The sequence below is a fragment of the Tauraco erythrolophus genome, chromosome 15 (genome assembly GCF_009769465.1).
Source record: "Tauraco erythrolophus isolate bTauEry1 chromosome 15, bTauEry1.pri, whole genome shotgun sequence".
Lineage (NCBI taxonomy): Eukaryota > Metazoa > Chordata > Aves > Musophagiformes > Musophagidae > Tauraco > Tauraco erythrolophus.
This window is the reverse complement of record NC_141479.1, coordinates 2,990,886-3,008,634: the sequence shown is the minus strand read 5'-3', so window position 1 is coordinate 3,008,634 and position 17,749 is coordinate 2,990,886. Positions and strand designations below refer to the sequence as shown.

Sequence of the window (17,749 nt, the reverse complement as noted above, 5' to 3'; positions counted from 1 at the left end):
CTTGTTATATTCCTCCAGGTTGGAAGCTACCTGACACCTGGATAACAGGGTGAGCTGAAACGCCAAAAGAGGAATTACCAAGGTCAGAGTGGATCTTCCATCAGATGACCCCAGCTGCTATAGCTCACTGAGTCTGCAGGGCTAAGTGTCCCACCGGGCAGAAAATGGCTGCATTGAAGCTGCCGCTTCCTTAACTGCCTTCTTAAGTAGTGCTGGGTGCCTGACATAACGTGCTTGACTTGGACATTCTTTTAAGATGTAAAATCAAAATCAAATTTTGCTGAGGTCCTCAGCAAAAACCTGCAAAGAGTAAACTCGGCATTCCTGCTAAATAAAGAAGCAGAGAAGAAAAAAGACCTGCCCTACATACCCCAATAAAGAAAAAAAAAAAAAAAAAAGGAGCAATTCAGCAATTCTGTTTCTCTGTATAACCCTTTCTCTATCACATTTGAGTGCAAATGCTTGGTCTGCAGAACAGGTGTGCATCATACGTAACAGCCAGTGCTGGTGAAACAGCATGTCCTCAGTGAGTGCAGAGAGCATTTTGCAGCATTTCCCTTATAGCCCTGAATCTTCTTTCCCTGTCCTCTTGCAGATCCCCACAATTTTTGCCCAGAAGTCCGTAGGAGCTGGTCACTGAACTGTTACTGGTTTCCAGGGGTGCCGTTCCTTGGTGACCTTCAGAGTGTATTGTTTCAGGCTGGGGCAGTGCGTGAGGAACGCTTCTACCACCTCCCGGCTCACCACGCAGTAGCAGTGGATCTCCAACAGGTTTCTGCACTGCCTAGCCAGATCGACTAGCGAGGAATTTAAGTCCCGAGGACGTGGTTTGCAGTGTCAGCTTCTTCAAAGTACTGCTGTAGCTCTGGGTGACAAACCTAATCTGATTTACCATGTAATTATAGGTATTAAGTTGCAGTGTGCTCACAGGGATATTCAGCTTTAGGATCCGTGGTATTTTGCAGGCAGGGACTGTGTGATCAAACTCTAGGTCCACACAGAGTTGAGGATGCTTGTGACTTACAGCGGCCCAGGTTTCTTCTGAGATCACAGGTATATATTTGTCCAGGCGCTCACAGAAAATGTCTAAATGGGTGAAAGCTGCTCTTTCGGGCTTGAGCAGTTCCTGAAATACATCGTCAGACAAACTGGCATAGTAAACCCCCAAGGCTGAGAGTTTGGGGCATGCTTTGAGAACTTTCCTAATGTGTCTGGTGCCACGTTGCAGACCAGGGTGCGGTTGTTGATGAACAAGCTGTGCAAGCTTGGGTTGGCGGTAGCTAAGAGTTCAACAAGCTCATCATCAAGAGTGAAGGGCATTTTTCGAAAATCAATATGCTGCAGATCTATCTGGTTTTTAGTGTCACATATATTCCGTATGCTCTGTAGGATGTCCTGGCCAGAGTAGAAATAGGGGTTCTCCCCGTGGCACACAATGCAGAGCTGCTGCAGTTTGTGGTTCTGTTTCGCCAACACATCCAAGATGCGCGTCACGTTCTTCCGGTTGACCTCCTTGGACTGGTCAAACACGATCTTCAGGTGCTTGATTTGGCTGAGGAACTGGAGCAGGCTCTGCAGCATGCCTTCCTCATCCTCTGAATCACAGCTGGAAGGGTAAAACAAACTCTCAGCCACTGTGAATGCTGAGTGCAGCAACCACAGAGCAGATACTCTCCTTTACTAGTGTTTCTGCAAACATCAACAGATTCCCCAGATGTTTCTTCTCACTCAATGCCTGAAGAGTCACTGCAAGGCCAAACACTGAAGGAGTTAGAAGGTGAGAAGGGTCTTTCCCCAAAAAAACCCATCAGAGAAGAGTCACAACAAGAAAAACTATTCAGTAACTTTGTTTCTTGCCATTTTCAAATGGCAACTCAGAACAACATACCTAAGAAAGTAATATTTCCCATAAAACCCAAATCTTCATCAGCAACTGAAAAAACCCAGCATACACAAATTTCACGAAACACAATTTTCTCTTCTGTATGAACAGGTGCTGGTCATGTGAGATAACATCATCACACAGAACTCACAATTAATGTCAATATTGTACAGTAAAGCAGTACAAATGTTTGACGTGCACTGCAAACAACGATCTGGTTACGTCTGCAAAGACACTTGGACATCAGAAACCCATTCCTCTTACCTGATCTCTGTGAAGTGCCAAACAGAGCTAGAAGAAACTGCTGTAGCCCATTGTCTGCACACCTGGAAGACTGTGTATCTATCTCGAAGAGAAAGATAATGGAAAATTTGGATGAGGATTTCTTCTGGGAGGTAGTTCCACAGTTCTGGAACCGAAGCAGGCATTTTGCAGATTCAGTCAGGTTTAAAAATGGGAGGAAGTTCCAAAACTGCAATTCTCAGGAGTCCCTGTTCAGAGAAAAAAAAAAAAAAAAAAGACAGACATACATTAGGATATATTTAACAAATCAAACCAATGCAACTGGATCACAGAGGAGGTCAAAATGTTTTCAAACTTGAAATTTCACCCGATTTTGAAATTGGACACAAAAGTGAGGAAAATCTTTTGGGCCAATTGTTTTGCACAGTTTTTTCAATCAATCCTAAGAAGCTGGGTGATGCTTTTCAAGAGTTACAGATGTCAGATCAAAGCTTTGGAAGGTGGGGGTGGGGGGAAGCCTTTTTTCCTGCAGTGAGGTTTTGCTACTCTCAGTAGTAAAAATGCAAGGGAATTTTCTAGTACTGCTGCACTACTATTCAAAAAGCTGAGACAGATTTCTCAAACTGTGGGGGAAAAAAAACCCACAACCTCTTTGCAAGCAGAAGCTCTGTGCAGAAAACAGCCCCACGTATCCATTTTTCACTGATACTGAACAGAAGGCCTGTAGTAGTAGCAACCAGCTTAATTACAGTTGTCCTTGCCTGTGATGAGACGTGACAGTTCGGAAAACAAAAAGTCTTACTACCACAGCCCCAGTTCCCTCTTATTTTGCTTAACCTTTTGTGCAAACTATAACTATTCACGCCTGGGAGGAAGGGGAGGTTCACAGCATCAGACCATTACCCAACTTTTTCATTCATCATCTTCCAAAAGGTGTTTTATCCATTTTCTAGATTTCTGCACAAATAAAACTACCAACCAGGCATTTTTTCAATGCTCTCATAAACAAGCGAGGGATTTTCAAACGCAAACGTTCCCCTTCCTAGGCTGGCACCGGAGCTTGGGCCAAGTCTTGTAGTCTCACTCTGAACTTCACGGTGTTTGAAGCCCCAGGTCCTGGAGCCACAGCATTATCTCAGCGTCGCAGGTTCCACTTAAATAAAACCTGTGCTTCTAGACATCCTCAATGTAGAGAAAGAGTTGAAAAACACAAGGCAAGTGGAGTAACGATGCAGAAGGCCTAAGAGAGGAACACAACTGCACATTTTTCTAGAATATGCAGCTTTGATGTGTGACTCATTATTTTGAGTGCGAGGTGGCAGTAGCATAGCAGCTATGCTATCTTATCTACCATCGTATCGGTGACAACCCCCTTTCCACCCACCGCCGAGCTACAAGAGCCAAGTGATACGGTCCTGCTTCGTCCTGGGAACTCACTCTTTTTGGCATTTTCTCTGACAATCACCTTAACAGTTCGGACCCCGCTTTTAATCTCATCTCTCATACATGTTTGCCAAAACGTTACCCTGCTCTTTGCCCCGTTTGGCTCCTTTCTTTTTCATTATATTCTTCCTTAAAGCCTGCGCCTTTGGAGCTATGTAAAAAGGACTGAATCTCTTGGAAAACAAGAGGGCATTTCTAGCCATGGCGATTGCTTGGAAAAGCTTAAAAATAGGGCCTGAGAGCAGGCAGGCGGGCCGGAAGGGAAAATTATTAGAGTTATTTGAAGTAACCGAAGGGCTGGGTCGGCGAGGAGCACGGATCACGGCCCGCCAACGCTGCGGTTGGCTCGGGCCCACCGTGGGTGCCTGCCCCGGCCCGGCCCGGCTCCCCGAGCCGCCGAGGCCCGAGGCGGCCGGGCTGCCGCCGGCTGCGAGCGAGCGGCGGGCGGCCCGCAGCGGAACGGGCGGTGCGGCACCGGGGCCCGGCCGCGCCTCTGCCTGCGAGCCGGGCAGCACGGGGGAGACCCCCCCCCCCGCCGCGGCGGCGTCCCTTCCAGCCCCGGGCAGCCCGGGACGGGGCCCGCGTACCTCCGGGAGCAGAGCCCGTCTGCCGCGGCGCGCCCCGCCCGCGGCTCCCGGCAGCGGCTGCGCCCCGGAGGGAGGAGCGGAGGAGGAGATGCTGAAAATAACAACGGGCGCCTTCCCTGCCCCCGGGCTGCTGCGCTGTCCTTTATGGGAACGCACAGATTAACAGCCCTATCGTCCCCCTCCTCCGGCACCCGTGTCCCTCCCGCGGCCACCAAACACCCCCCTTCCCTGCCGGCGCTGCCCCTGCATGCTGGGGGGCAGCTGCCAGGCTCGGGGAGCCCGTCCGACCCTCGGCAGGCAGACCCTTGAATCCCGACCTCCAACTCTTGTGCCGGCTGAGCCCCGCGGAGCCGCAGCCTTTGCCCTCGCCGGCATCTTTAATTCCCAAGTGGGAAACAAGATGGTGAAATCCTCCATCAAGCGCTTGGGTTTCGCCACACGAGGTGCTTCCTGAAAGCACGCACTCGAAAGGGTTAAGGGGAGAGAAACTCGGGTCTCAGCCATCCTTTCCTTTTTACCCCCTCAATATACAGCGAACAGATGTGCTTCAAGGTGAAAATGTTTATGGGACATGGGTGGGTGATGGTCTCCACAGCAAACCACCCAGTGGGTCCCACCTGGCCCTGGGACCTGGCCCAGCTTCAGCCCTGTTATCTGCAGGGGAAGGTTGGGATGTCTGCGCTCATTTAACCCTGTTAACCCTTAAATGCATGAACACACGAGCTGCTTCTTAAACAACCAAGCCTGGTTTCCAGAAGTGCTGGCACCACCAGGCCTGCTGACCCTGCAGGGGACTGGGTGCTGCGTGCCCCTGGAAACCAGAGCACCCAGGAGAGCCAGCCCGCATTAACCCTCAGGGATTATTTTCAGTTATGGTTCTCCTTTGGCAAACAAACTGGTTTATATTGTTAAAACACTGTTGTTGTAAAACAGCACTAAATATAATGTATTTTTATTAATATGTATATATATAAAAACCTTTTCTAATGCTTCACTTTTGTTTGAAGTTCAGTTCCCCAGAGAGTTTGCACAAACTGACTGCCAAGCCAGAGTGACGGCAGCAAGCACGTGGGCACAAAACCTGGCCCCTGGCCCACGCCAACTTCTCTCCAGCTGAGGACAAACAAGGCAGCTGCTGTTTCTCCTCTGCTCGCCGGAGGCCATCTATGCAAGACAAACGCAGCCTGGGCAGGAGGCTGCTACCGAAGGTTGTGCAAGAGACCCAAATCCAGCTCCTTGCTTTCCTTGCCACAGAGCCTGTCAGGGACTCAGGGAAAGCTGCTTTACTCTCTCTACCTGTCTGTTCAGTTTGCCAGAGGAGCACAGTGGAATTAACAGCTTCACCTGGCTCAGAAAGAAGTGGGAGATCAGCCAGGTATCACTGCAGGAAGGACTAAACCAGAACAGCCAGCAGAATTCAGCAGCTATATTGACACCATCACCTTACCTCCTGTCAGATGTGAGGACAGCCAGGTGTCCCTACCTGTTTGCAGAGCTCAGCATCACGCTGCTCTGTTTTTGCTAAGCAGAGTCCCAGAGGTCCCCTCCGTCAGCGCTGCTCTCACAAACAGCGCCAGACTCCCTGCTCATTTCTTTCGGACCTTTCCTCTTTCTCCCACTGCACTCTTGGACAGCAGCGTCCCATCAAGCCTGCTGGATTGGCCTGGGAGGAAACTTCATGTCATTAATCTCCTTCCTCCTGAGCAAACAGAAACACCCCTGGGTGCTTAATGCTGCAATTACTGCGTTCCTCAAATTATCCTAGGATATCCTTTCAAAATGAGCTCCAGGAGGGAGGGTGTAAGAGTAATTAGTGTCAGTAGTTATAACCCAACCAATCTTCGTTTTCACTGTCCACTCTCATTAGCAGCATCATGGGGGAAAGCTGGCGAACCCCTGTGTTCAAGAAACCCCACTTTCCTCCCTCCCTGCTGGACCAGGGGCACACACCGGTCCAGCCCGTGGGCAGCTTCAAGCCATCTGACCAGAGTAATTTCCGACCATCTTACACATCCTCACCTACACGAGCGACACGAGCTACACGACCGAGCGACCAAGCTGGGTGGGCACTCGCCTGCCGCCGGAGCCATCAGCCGCGTGGTGGCCTGGAGGCGTCGAGGCACGGCCAGAACCCTTCCGACCTGCCCAGCGAACAGCATCCTTCCCCGGCGGCTCCGGTGGCAGCACCACGGGCTGAAACCGGCCCGCGGGGCTGGTTTTCGGGGCAGTACAAGAAAAACGGAAGATATTAACGGAAAGTGCAATACCGCTTCCATTTCAGTGGGCTGTTTTCTTTTTTTTCTTTTTTTCCCGCTTTTCCGTCCCCCCCGCTCCGCCCGCACACGGCCCGGCTCCCGAGCGGAGCCGCCGCCGCAGGGGCCGCCCGGGCCGTGTCGGCGGAGCGGCGGGCGGCGCCGCGCAGGCGGAAGCGGCGGCGCCGAGGCCGGGCGGCGGCGGGGACCGAAGGTAAAGCCGCCCGGAGCCGCCGCAGGGGCCCGGGGCTGCCGCGGGCGGGCGGCCGGGGAAGGGGGCCGGGGGCGCGGGGGGCCCTCTGGGCCGCGGGGCGTCCCGGGCGCGTCCCGCCGGGGCAGGGCAGGGGCAGGGGCAGGCGGGGCTGGCGGGCCGCTCTCCGGTTCCCCCCCGGTGCTGCCCCGCTCGCAGGACGGCGGTGCCGCGGGGGTGAGCAGGCCGCGAAGTTTGACCTGGTACCGGGAGAAACGCGGTGTCACCACGGGCGGCACAGCCTGGTGGTGCCCAGGGCTGGGGGGTGCCCCGGACTCCCTGCCCGAGCTCGTTTTCCATAGAATAAAACCAGCTCCTTTCCCAGTTAGTCTTGTACAGGAATTCAGCAGCAGCAGCAGCCCGACACATGCCGAAGGTCGGTGAAAACGGCAGTAAGGATGTCACATGCGTCACTTTGGTGCCTGGGGTTGGTTTTTCTGAAGCACCCCGCAACGGTTTGACCGGTGCTGCTGGTGCTCAAACCCACAGCGAGGGGTCCCTGGGCTGGAGAACTCGCTGCTGGGAAAACGCTGCAGAGGCACAGCTGCAAAGGCCCCTTACCCGAGTTTTTGCAAGCCCGGTGTAATTTCCAGGCTCGCCAGCGTTGCTGAGTCGAACGAGGCGATTGCTGAGGAGCCAGCGCCTGGTCTGTGCGGGGATGGGGTGCAGAGGCGGCGGGGTCCACGCTGCAGCGACGGAGCAGGACGGAAAGGAGTGTTTGTACTTCACGTGCAAGTAGGGAGCTCTCCGGCATTTGCACTGCAAAGGACAAATTGTTCTGTCCTTTGGTTAAAAGGTTAAGGTTAAAGCTTTTAAATATTTCACATCTGTAATTTTCTAAGATGTTAGTCAGATCTCTGTTACCCTCCTTTTGCGAGACACTAGGAGATGGGTGCCCAGATCCCAAATTTCCCAGTGTTTGGAGGCTCAGACCAGACCTGGACTGCAGCAGCAGTGCATCCTCTCCTTTCGTCTTTACGAGATGCTGTTCTGAAAGGCCTGTGTGATGTGGGAGCCCCTGGCCTGGAAACACTCCAGCATCCCACAGGCACTGTATTCAGAAACTTTCTGTATTTTCTGAAAAAGCAAAAGGCTCCTGTGCTGGGCACAGTTCAAGGCTACAGTAAGGAAACAGAGCAGGCCACATGTCCCAGTGCCCTGTTGGACATGTTGCAAGGGATGGAAATGGTTACCAGCCCCAGGTACCAGCTGGAGGGCAGCCTGTCCATGGGAGGTCACCCTTTCTCTGGTCTGACAAAAGACCTTCACACCACAATCTAAAGGACATCTGAAGAGGGACGCTGTTGTGGCCAGCAGTTATACTGTCAGGCCAGTGCTTGGCAGCCAAGGGAAGGCTGTTGGGGCTGAGTAACAGGGCAGAAAGCACAAAGGAAGGGATGCCTGTGGGAAGCAGCTGATGATGGTGTGACAGAGGCGCGAACAAATAGTCAGAGAAGGGGCAGGACTTGGGACTGGGCCTGAGCCAAAAGCCCCAAATTGCTTGTTGCTATGATGTGATGAAGGGCTGGCTCCTCTGTGGGAGCAGTTTTGGGATACTTGCAGTGACCAGCCCACAGACACACTCAGACAGTTTGTGTACACATCAGCAAGGGGAGGTGGCCACATCTGTCTCCTGGGCTGTCAGGCACTTTCCAGCTGCCATAGTCTCAGTCTGGCATTGCCCAATCTAGCAACAGCTTTTCCTGTTCTGAGTGTGTAACCTGGGAGCAGAGTTTTGGTCGATTTTGCCTGGGAGCAGAGCTGGGCGCAGCTGCGGTAGATGTAAGCGTGTGTTAGCTGGTCAGCGAGGAACAGGCATGATAAGAATGGAGAGGTGGATGTGCTGGCTTCCAGGTGCATTGCTGCAGAGGCAAATGGTGGGAGAGGAGTAATAAATGGGCTAGTATGTAAAGCAGAGGGATAGCCTGACTGTCCTGCTACATGAAGCCCTGGGCTCTGTAACATATCCTTTAGTGAGGACAGCCACCAGGACCTCAGGCTAAACGCCTCCGCCTGCAATAAGGCTTCAGTCCGTGTGGGAGTGCCAGACGCAGGACTGCTGGGTGCTCCCTGGAGCATCCTGACTGTGTGTTTTTGGACTTTGCCAGCCTGGCTGGGCAGTCAGAGGCACAAGGACTGAAACTCTTTGTTTCAGAGTCTCTTTGGACTATAAAATGAATGGAGTCCTAGTGGAAAACGAAAGCAGAGCTTTGAGAGTGCTTAGTCTTTGGGACACTGTGTCCCACTGTGCCGTGCTTTACAGAATACAGTGACTCCTTAAGGGTTACCACTTACTAAAACAACATCACCACCGCCTCTAGGAAATAAGGGTAAATCCCCATAATCCTGTCATGCTTGTGCTTAGGGTTGCTGTAAGCACTCACCCCGAATCAGGCCACTTTCCCTGCGGTTCTCTCAGCTCACCTGTGTGATTTTGCAGGGTGCTGAAGATGGCAGGCAGCTCCCTCTCCTTGGATCGGCAGCGCTTATCTCTTCCTCCCAGTCGACGTGCAAGACCATCGTTCTGCCGTCGCTCTACGAAAGCTCCCAGAAGAAACCTAGTGTGTCAAGGCGCTGAAGCTGGCATTAGCAGGTACCCATCCTCTCTGCTCCCTTGGCATGCTGTCTCATCTCTTCACGCAATGCCATGCCTTTCTTTAATCTCACACACTCACGGGTAAGGAAAGCTGGTGCTCACTGTATGAGGAAAGACAGTAAAGTGCAGCAAGTTCAGCAGAGGTCCATCCATATGGTTGGGGGCTGGGCAGTGCTCTTGTGGGGGACAGGCTGAGGGAGCTGGACCTTTTCAGCCTGGGAAGAGAAGGCCTTTGGGGGACCCTACAACAGCCGCCAATGCCTACAGGGAAGGGAAGATGGAGCCACACTCTTCACAGTGGTGTGTGGGGAATGAGAGACAACAGGCACAAGTGAACCAAGGAGGTAGACACCAGATATAAGAACAAACATTTTCTTCATGAGGACAGTCCAAGCAGTTCCGCAGAGCGACTTGCGTATTCTCTCCTTGGGTATTTCAAAATGGGACTGGATAGAGCCCTGGAGAAACTTAGTCTGACCTCAGAGCTGACTCTGCTTTGCATGGGAGATTGGGCAAGAGACTTCCTGGGCTTCCTTCCAACTTGAGCTATCTATGAGTTATCCTACTTCATGAATGTTTGTTTAAACCCATTTATGTAAAAGGGGACAAGATCGCAATTGCTGTGAAAGAAGATTTAATTTCTGTCTTTATAGCATTACAGAAACATGATTTCTGCTTTGAGAAGCGGATTTTAAAATTAGTGATAGCCAGTGTAAGTTCTTTTCCAATATAAACAGGCACAATTACATTAGCTTCCAACTGTATGTAACCCTATTTACATCAAAAAGGACTTGAGATGCAAATGGCCATAGAACTGTTTCTCTATCCACCCTTGCACCAAGCTGACTGCAGAATAATAGTACTTTGAAGAGTTTATCTACTTACCTAGAATGGACTCTCATGGTGCTCTTTACCTGTCATGCAGCCCGAGCCTATGTTGTTTCATTTGGCTTGTGTAACTATTCTGTAATTTCTCTGGAAACGATGAGTCTAGCCAAGTCAGCTAGTTTATCCAATACAGGCCTGCTAATCTTGCAGCCCGATCCAAAGACGTGAAGCAGCAGGAAGGCTGACACAGTTGTCCAGTTAGGCTCGATTTATGGCTGCTTTGCGTCACTGGAATGTGAATCTGCTCATAATTTAAAGCAAGCCCACAACCCGCTAAATCCTACCATGCTTATTCAGACCTAAAAAGGACATGAAATCTGAAGCCATCTGAAGTTTCATGAAGAAATGCCTGCAAAGTCCCTCTCTTTTGAGATAGCTTTACAGCTGTCTTGTACACTGTTCATAAAGGTTTCCATGTCTGTGCAGCTTTCCCTCCCCAGCCCTCTTACCCTGTTCTGGAAGCTTTTGTGTAACCAGCTTTCACAAAAACCAAAGCACGAAGGAAGCGATGAACAGACATTTCTGGTCAGTGAATAAAATGCCTCTCCTCGGTGCCTCGCCCCATGTCCCAGTCACACGGCTGGTCCAGACTAGACTTTCTGAGTGGAACCAGGACTCAGTAAACCCTGTAAAAACCACTGCTACATCACATACTTTTAAATGCCAGGTCACTTTTCCTGCCTAATGTGGAGCACAGAAGTCTGCTTTGCCTCGGGATTGTCTCCTAAGCACGTCTAAATAATGCCACGATGCGTGGGTCAGAAAGACGTGATGTAGTGCCAGTCTGAGCTGGTGTGGCCCTGTGCAGCGGCAAGACAAGAGGTTAATTCGGGTCTGGAGCAGTACAGCCAGCCTCCCACAGGCCTCTGCTGCAAAAAAAGAGAAAAACACTTACTCTAAACTGTCATCATCAGCATATAAAACCCCCGTGGAGGCAAGGTCACCGTGCACAGCTAATCAAAATTAAATTTTGTTGGGAGAAGGAACAATGAAGGCCGGGACAATTTCTGTTGTCCATGTCACTCGTGCTCCCCCCACACTAATATTAGAAGCTACATCCCTGGCTTCTCCTTAGATTTTACTGTGAATTAATTCTCTGTGCAAAAGAGCTTAACGAGTCGAGGCCCAATCTCAGGCAGCCTAATTCCTGGTGGCTGAATCGATCATTTGCCATTTGTGAGATGTGTGGAAGGCTCAGAGCCAGCCAAAAGTTACCGCTAGGCACGGGGTGGAGAGGAAACGCTGGGTCTCTTCCCAGGACCTCCATCACGCATTAACTCCAGTCACAAGGACTGAAGACTGACTGAGCCCCAAGCTGAACTATGCACTTCCATCTAGAAAACTTTCATGTGCCACCAGTTTAGCGTAATCATTTCTGTCCTGGAAACGGAACCTCAAACTTAAAATTCTCCCTAATGAACAGTGTTGAGGTAATTACCTGGAGCGTAGTACCGTACGGCTTCAGTTGGACACCATACTTCATGGGAATGGATGGTGGCAGGGCAGCAAAAACTTAATCCTTTCCTCTTGGTTTTACATGCAGGTTTTTTCGTCCCGGAGGACTTTATCACAGAGAGAAGAGAATTCAAAAGCTGCTCCATTGCAGGCTTGGTGGTGGATGGGAGTGGGTCTGGGTTGTCTGTCTCATGCCTGGATAGTGACTCTGCTCACTTCTCCCTGCCAGACTCCACCGGCAGCATGAGTGGTGTGGACATGCTCAAAGTGCACTGCAGCCACCCGCACCTGATAGTCCAGCTCAAGTTCTGCAAGAGGAGAACTGCCGCCGGTTCCTGCAGAGTTACCGGGAAGGAGCGCTCCAGGCGTCCCTCCAGAATCACCTCCAGCTCTCCTTGGCCATGACCAGAGTGCCTCTTGAACGGAGCTGAAGGCTGGCAATGAGCACCTCGACAACATGCTGAAGGATGAGGATCGCTGCCTGGAGTGCATCTACAGAGAAAAGGTGAACGGGAGAGGGGGTGGCCAGGCAGCAGCGAGGAGCGGCAGCACCGGGCTCAGGGACGCGGGTGCGAATCCTGCTCTGCTGCAGCGTGCTGGGTTGTTGACTTCTCTGTCCTTCAGTTCTCAACTGTAATATGGAGAAACAGCTCTGCCCTTCCCCAGACGAGAGCTGTGCGCTTTTCTGGAAGGGCAATAGAGTTACCTGAAACAGCCTACAGGGATTCTGCTAAATCCCCGTGGTTTCTGTGTACAACAATTAGCGTGGCCATTATCACCACTAAGACAAGGAATTATAGAAGGTGCAGTTGAGAGCACAAGCAAGTGTGCCTCGATACACCTGTGAGACAGGACAGAGAGGACAGCAGTCACTGCTCAGCACCTTCCTCCCCCACCTCGCACACCACCTCCTCACAGCTGCAATGGCAACTGCACCCAGAAACGAGCGTGAGTGCAAACACTCTGCACATCACACCAACAACTTGTGACAGAGTGGGGACACACAGCATCTCCTGCCAGCAGGAATGGGCTGCCCTTCTGTAGGCAAAGTCTCTCTCTCGGGTGGTGATACCTAACGTCTAGCTCATCGCACACTTTGGCACTGGCATTCTAATCCTGCTAGCAAGAACAGTGAGATCTTGTGAATCTCACCACAAAACCATGGCACCTGACATGATTAAACTTGCTTTTCTCCTCTCCTCTTTTTTTCCACCTGGAACTAGCAATACCCAATAGCTCCAGTTCCCTCTACATGGTCCTGAAGAGTAGGTAGTCGCCATCTACTCGATAAGATTAGGCACAAGAGCATGTTTTGCCAGGTTGCTTTTCTTCAAGCACAGAGGATGAAAGGCAAACCTTTTGCCCTGAACCAAACAACATGTGGTATCCCATACCCTGTCAACTTCTGCTTGCCATTCCCCTCCCCCTGCTTGCACCAGCTGACTGGACAAAAGAGATGGTCTTATTCTCAGTTCCCCAAACGGACTCAGTCTGTCCCTGCCTAACAGTGCAACAGTCTGGGGAGGTGATGTTAGGGCACAGTCGCCATCAGCTGAGGGCAGTGCTGGATACCTGCTGTACCTGAGTTAAACACTGGACTGAATCAGAGCACTCGCCAGGTTTGACTCTTCCCATGTGCTTTGCCTTCTTTGCTCCTTTTCTCTTTACCTGCTTTGTAAGTCAGACTAGTTTTCTCTTGGTTAGTGAGAAAAACTGGATTGGAAAGGATCCAGAACACCAATACCCAGGTAATGGAGAGGCAGAGAGAGAGAAGGGAGGTAGCAGGAGCTGCCTGATGTGGTGGCCATGAGCTGTTGGATCAGGCGACCCTATTCTGTGGGTCTGACCCTCATGTGGATTAAGTCAGAGAGGCCATGCTGCCTGTGGCGCACCCTCATTCTTGCAGAGGGCTGCTGGAAATAAACATGGACTGGTAGCAGCTTTGTGCAAACTTGTAAGGACTCAGTGCTGCACGTGAGAAACCCAGAAGGGGGAGATTGCCCGTTCATATCACATTACAGATTCAAAGTCACACATTTACAGCCAGAACTCCATTAGACCATCTCATTTGGTCACTTTACAACTCAAGCTATAGCTATCTCACCGTTCCTCTCGACACCATCATCTTAAGCTGCACCTTCCAGCTAAACATGTACAGCTTTGCAAGATGGGGAACCTGGCACAACTCACTGGTGCTCTTTGCATTACAGCCTGACCGCCTGCGGGACGAGGAAATCACAGAGCTGGAGGAATGCCTCAAGAGCTTGATTGTTTGCCAGAGCATCAACAACAATACGGCTGTAAAAGACCGCACGCCTCCGAACTCCCCATCTCTACCTTTTCCTCAAGGCAGCTTTTCCCCACAAGTCACCTTCGTCTTTCAGGGACAAGAGTTTGGTGAGTAGCTAGAACTGACCAAGAGAGCCCTTGGTCTTTCTCACCCCAAGGCCCAAGAGGGAGGATGAACGTGACTACATATCGGGGTCTACCTCAGATAAATCAAGGATTTCCCAGCATCTCATAAGGAAGGAATTACAGTAGTCCTGTGGTTGCCATACTGCTTCAGATCAGGCCTCAACCTGTTTTCTTTTCTGGGGTGGCACAGAACCAGATGCTTCGGAGTCTGTGTCCCATCCAGGTTCCTCACATTTGAAAAATCCTTAATACTGAAGGAAGAATACAGAGTAGTTTTCTCTTCTCCACATCATTTGGTTGAGGTGAGTTAATAGCGTAGGTTGGAGCAGACTGGAAGGTTACTACGACACCATGAGCCCTGCTTTCAGCCAGGACTGGTTTGTCCAGGCTCCCAGCTGTCTTTGGAGTCTGTCCCCTACAGAGAGCTTTCAGTCTCACATAGCAACTTCAGCATGAGACCAGCTAGATCGTTCTGGGCGTGCTTAAGCTGTGTATACAGTCTCCAGTGCTAAAGCAGCCAAGGAGAGAGCTCCTGTCTGCATTTCAGTATTTTGAGGATGCTTAGGTAAGGAACAGGGCACTCGGTCAGAAAAGCCTTGCTGACTTGCTTTGAAAAGCTGAAACAAATAAAAAGGATGTCCATCAGGGGAAAACAAAAAAAAAAAAGAAAAAGAGTTCTGGCAAACCACAGGCCAGTCCCATCCTAGGGGAGGAGGAAGAAAAAAAAAAAAACAACAACAAAAAAAGGAAAATAGGCATTGCCAGGCTGCAGGATGGGGGCACAGATACTCTGATGTTGTGGGAGCATTCCAGTAAGGGAATGTGCTGAGCAAGGCGGGAGCTTGGATGTGCCAGGGCAGATGGCTGTGAGCAGGTAAGTGTCCCACCACGGGCTACAGTTTGCCACCCAGGCACCAGCACTGCCCTGGGGGACGGCAGCCTACACGGAGAGCGGACACGTCCAGCTCATACACTAAGCAGGAAGCTTACTCCAGCTGATTTTCCCTCTCGAGGGGTGGAGGAATACCGTCGGAGCGCACAGACCCGTGTGCATGGCGCCCTGCCCGTGGCAGGACAGTTCCTTTAGCTTGCTGCTCTCACACTTCTGCTCCAAACTCACAGTGCTGCCCTGGTGTTAAAACACCGGAGGGCACGCAGAGCAGCTCCGCAGCAGTTTTAACGACGTGCTGTGGGCACTGACCACACTCCCTGCTCCACAGAATATTGAGCAAACCCTGAACTGCCCAAGTTGCATCACACCACGATGAAACCTCTATGTTTTACCTGCCCTCTGTCTCTTTCAGCCAACAGAACGCTCACGCCGGACGACCACCAGAAATTTGCCAAGCTTGTGTCCAAGAAATGGAAGCAAGTGGGTCGCTCTTTGCAGAAGAGCTGCCGGGCCCTGCGTGATCCTGTCATTGATAACTTGGCCCTCGAATATGACCGAGAGGGACTATATGAACAAGCCTATCAATTGCTTCTCAGATTTATCCAGTCAGAGGGGAAGAAGGCCACAATAGCACGGCTGATTGCAGCTCTGGAAGAAAACAGTCTCATCAGCTTGGCTGAGGAGCTCTTGGGCCTCCATTCCAATGAGGACTGCTCCTAGAGCCCAAAGGGTAGTGGCATTGCTAAGGGCTTTCTTGCTTTAGCTAGTGTATGAGACTGCTGCCAGTGTCTGGAAATGTAAAGTCCTGAAAATCACCACAGGTTTCCATGGAGTTGGGAATGCCCAGGGGAGAGGTTCTGCGCTCACAGAAGCCAGCACAGACCTCTGAGGTTCCTTATTTCATTCTGTTCCAGAAGTCAACGTTACCTTCCTGTGAACTGGTTGAGAGAGGCTTTCAGCCTGACTTCCTTCGGGACTGATGTGGCACAGGGAAGCAGCCAGATAGTTAGAGAGCCCCAGGGAGGGGGAGGGAGAGGAGGAAAGCAAGGAAGGCATCTCAAAGAATTTCTCTGGGAAGCAGAGAATGCTACTGTTTCTCAGGCTGTGGCCCAGGGCCGTCACCTGGAGAGATGCAATGTATTTTTTTATATTGAAGACATTTATGCCCTCAGGCATGACATCAAGCAAAGACCGAGGGGAAATTAAGGAAAAGTCAATTTTATACTATTCTCCTTTTTTGTTCTTCAAATGAGGAACATCTGCAGCAAGTGCATCTGTCCTGCCCTTCTCTAGTACAGCTCCTTACCACCTCTCACCACCTGAAGGCTTCCCATTTACCTGGGACAGTCATAATCTTCCACAGGGCACAAGATTGCCTCTGTAGGATAAATTTCAGGCACTGAACAAGCAATATGGACAAACAGAAACTCAGAGAACGATTCCCAGCTTTTTCTGGACTATGGTGGACAATAACTCCATCGCGCTTTGCTCTTTCCCACTAACCTGAGGGAGCCTGCATCTGTGAAGAACAAAACACAGCGCTGGAAGGAAAATAGTCTCCTAATCATCAAGTTCCTTGTGGAGCGTAGATTGGAATTGCTCCTCTAAGGTGTGTCGAAGCATCAGATACCATCCTGACCTCAGCCCAGCTGAGCAGTCACCTCTGACCAGCTGGCTGCTAGTGCCTTCGCTCTCTTCTTAACCACCAGCCCTGGGCCTGCTGAGTTCACCGGAGAGGACAGCTCACGCCATGGTGTCTCACGGGCGTCGGGATCTGCAGAGAGCCTTTCCCTGCCAGTGTCTTGCATCCGCTGCTGTGCCTGGATTTACCTGCCCTGATTTTGAGGGTAAAAATGGCTTAAAAGACAATGCACCCAAACGCCAGGGCTGACTCGTGCTTTCAGTTCCGGTGGGAGAAGCCAACTGTCTCCTGGTATGGTTGATGCAGACTGCAAGAGAGCAGAGCTCAGACCTGTGCCCATAGCGAAGCACAGAGCAACAAGTGTCTAGCGTGACGTGGGTCCCGTGAAGCACAGCAGTCCTCGTTACCTTTGTCACATTCCCAATACTTTCCTGCTACGTTTTCACTTATCCTCTTCAGTAATTCTATCCCTCTTTGTGCTTCCCATTCATGGGAATAGCCAGTGGGCTTTGGAAATGGTTCCAGGTGTAGAGGGTGGCTCTGCCAGCACACATAAAGCCTGTGTGTGCCACTGGCAGTCGTGGTAGGACCAGCTTTTGGACAGGCAAGCCCTGATGTCCTTTTAAACCACAACTCACACCTTAATCCTTCACTGGAGTCAAAGCTGTGATTCGGTAAGGAGGAATGCAACCTTGGATTCAGGAGTGGGCTCGGATCTGAGCTGTGGGGGCTGGTACTGCACTCTTAGCTTCTGTTATGACACACGCCGTGAGCTTCAGCTAACTGAAGGCTGGGGTGAGCAGGATTTAGATGGGCGGCTTCTACTCAGTTGGGGTCCACGTGCCTCAATGAGCTGAGCATCACATTCTCAGCACAAGCCTGAGGAACCTGGCTTTTTTTTTTGCAGATTTTGAATCCCAAGGTTATGCACACCGTGTGGAAGGAAATGGAGGGAGTTAAGATGGGGGAGAATGTCTTCAGGGTGTGGGGTGAATCGGTTTCCATCTTGCCCTTAGCTTCAAAGGAAGCAGGACTCCATGCAGGCACCACCTCTACAAAGACTGTGGCTCCATGGCGTTTTGTTAAGCCATTCTACATCAGTGCCGTTGCAGTCTCACCTCCCCTAGTCCTGCTCCATGTCCTATCCTTTCCCTTACTGTAGTACCAGTGCTCTTCCCAAGAGGGAAGCAATTATCTCTCTGAC

The 17,749-nt window shown here is 51.1% G+C and overlaps 2 protein-coding genes across 2 annotated transcripts; one reads left to right on the top strand and one right to left on the bottom strand.

Annotated features, from left to right (window-relative positions):
• Window positions 1-415: 415 nt before the first annotated feature.
• FBXL8 (F-box and leucine rich repeat protein 8) lies at window positions 416-2,310 on the bottom strand. The gene is given in 4 exon segments (XM_009987867.2): window positions 416-817; window positions 819-1,209; window positions 1,212-1,606; window positions 2,147-2,310. Coding segments are annotated over 4 exon segments (1,134 nt in total). The 3' UTR covers window positions 416-633.
• A 4,714-nt stretch (window positions 2,311-7,024) lies between these two features.
• TRADD (TNFRSF1A associated via death domain) lies at window positions 7,025-15,794 on the top strand. Its single transcript, XM_086621250.1, is given in 11 exon segments — window positions 7,025-7,049; window positions 7,251-7,392; window positions 9,098-9,122; window positions 9,124-9,156; window positions 9,158-9,221; window positions 9,224-9,250; window positions 11,826-11,906; window positions 11,909-12,016; window positions 12,019-12,101; window positions 13,807-13,993; window positions 15,316-15,794. Coding segments are annotated over 11 exon segments (1,083 nt in total). The 3' UTR covers window positions 15,624-15,794.
• Window positions 15,795-17,749: the final 1,955 nt, after the last annotated feature.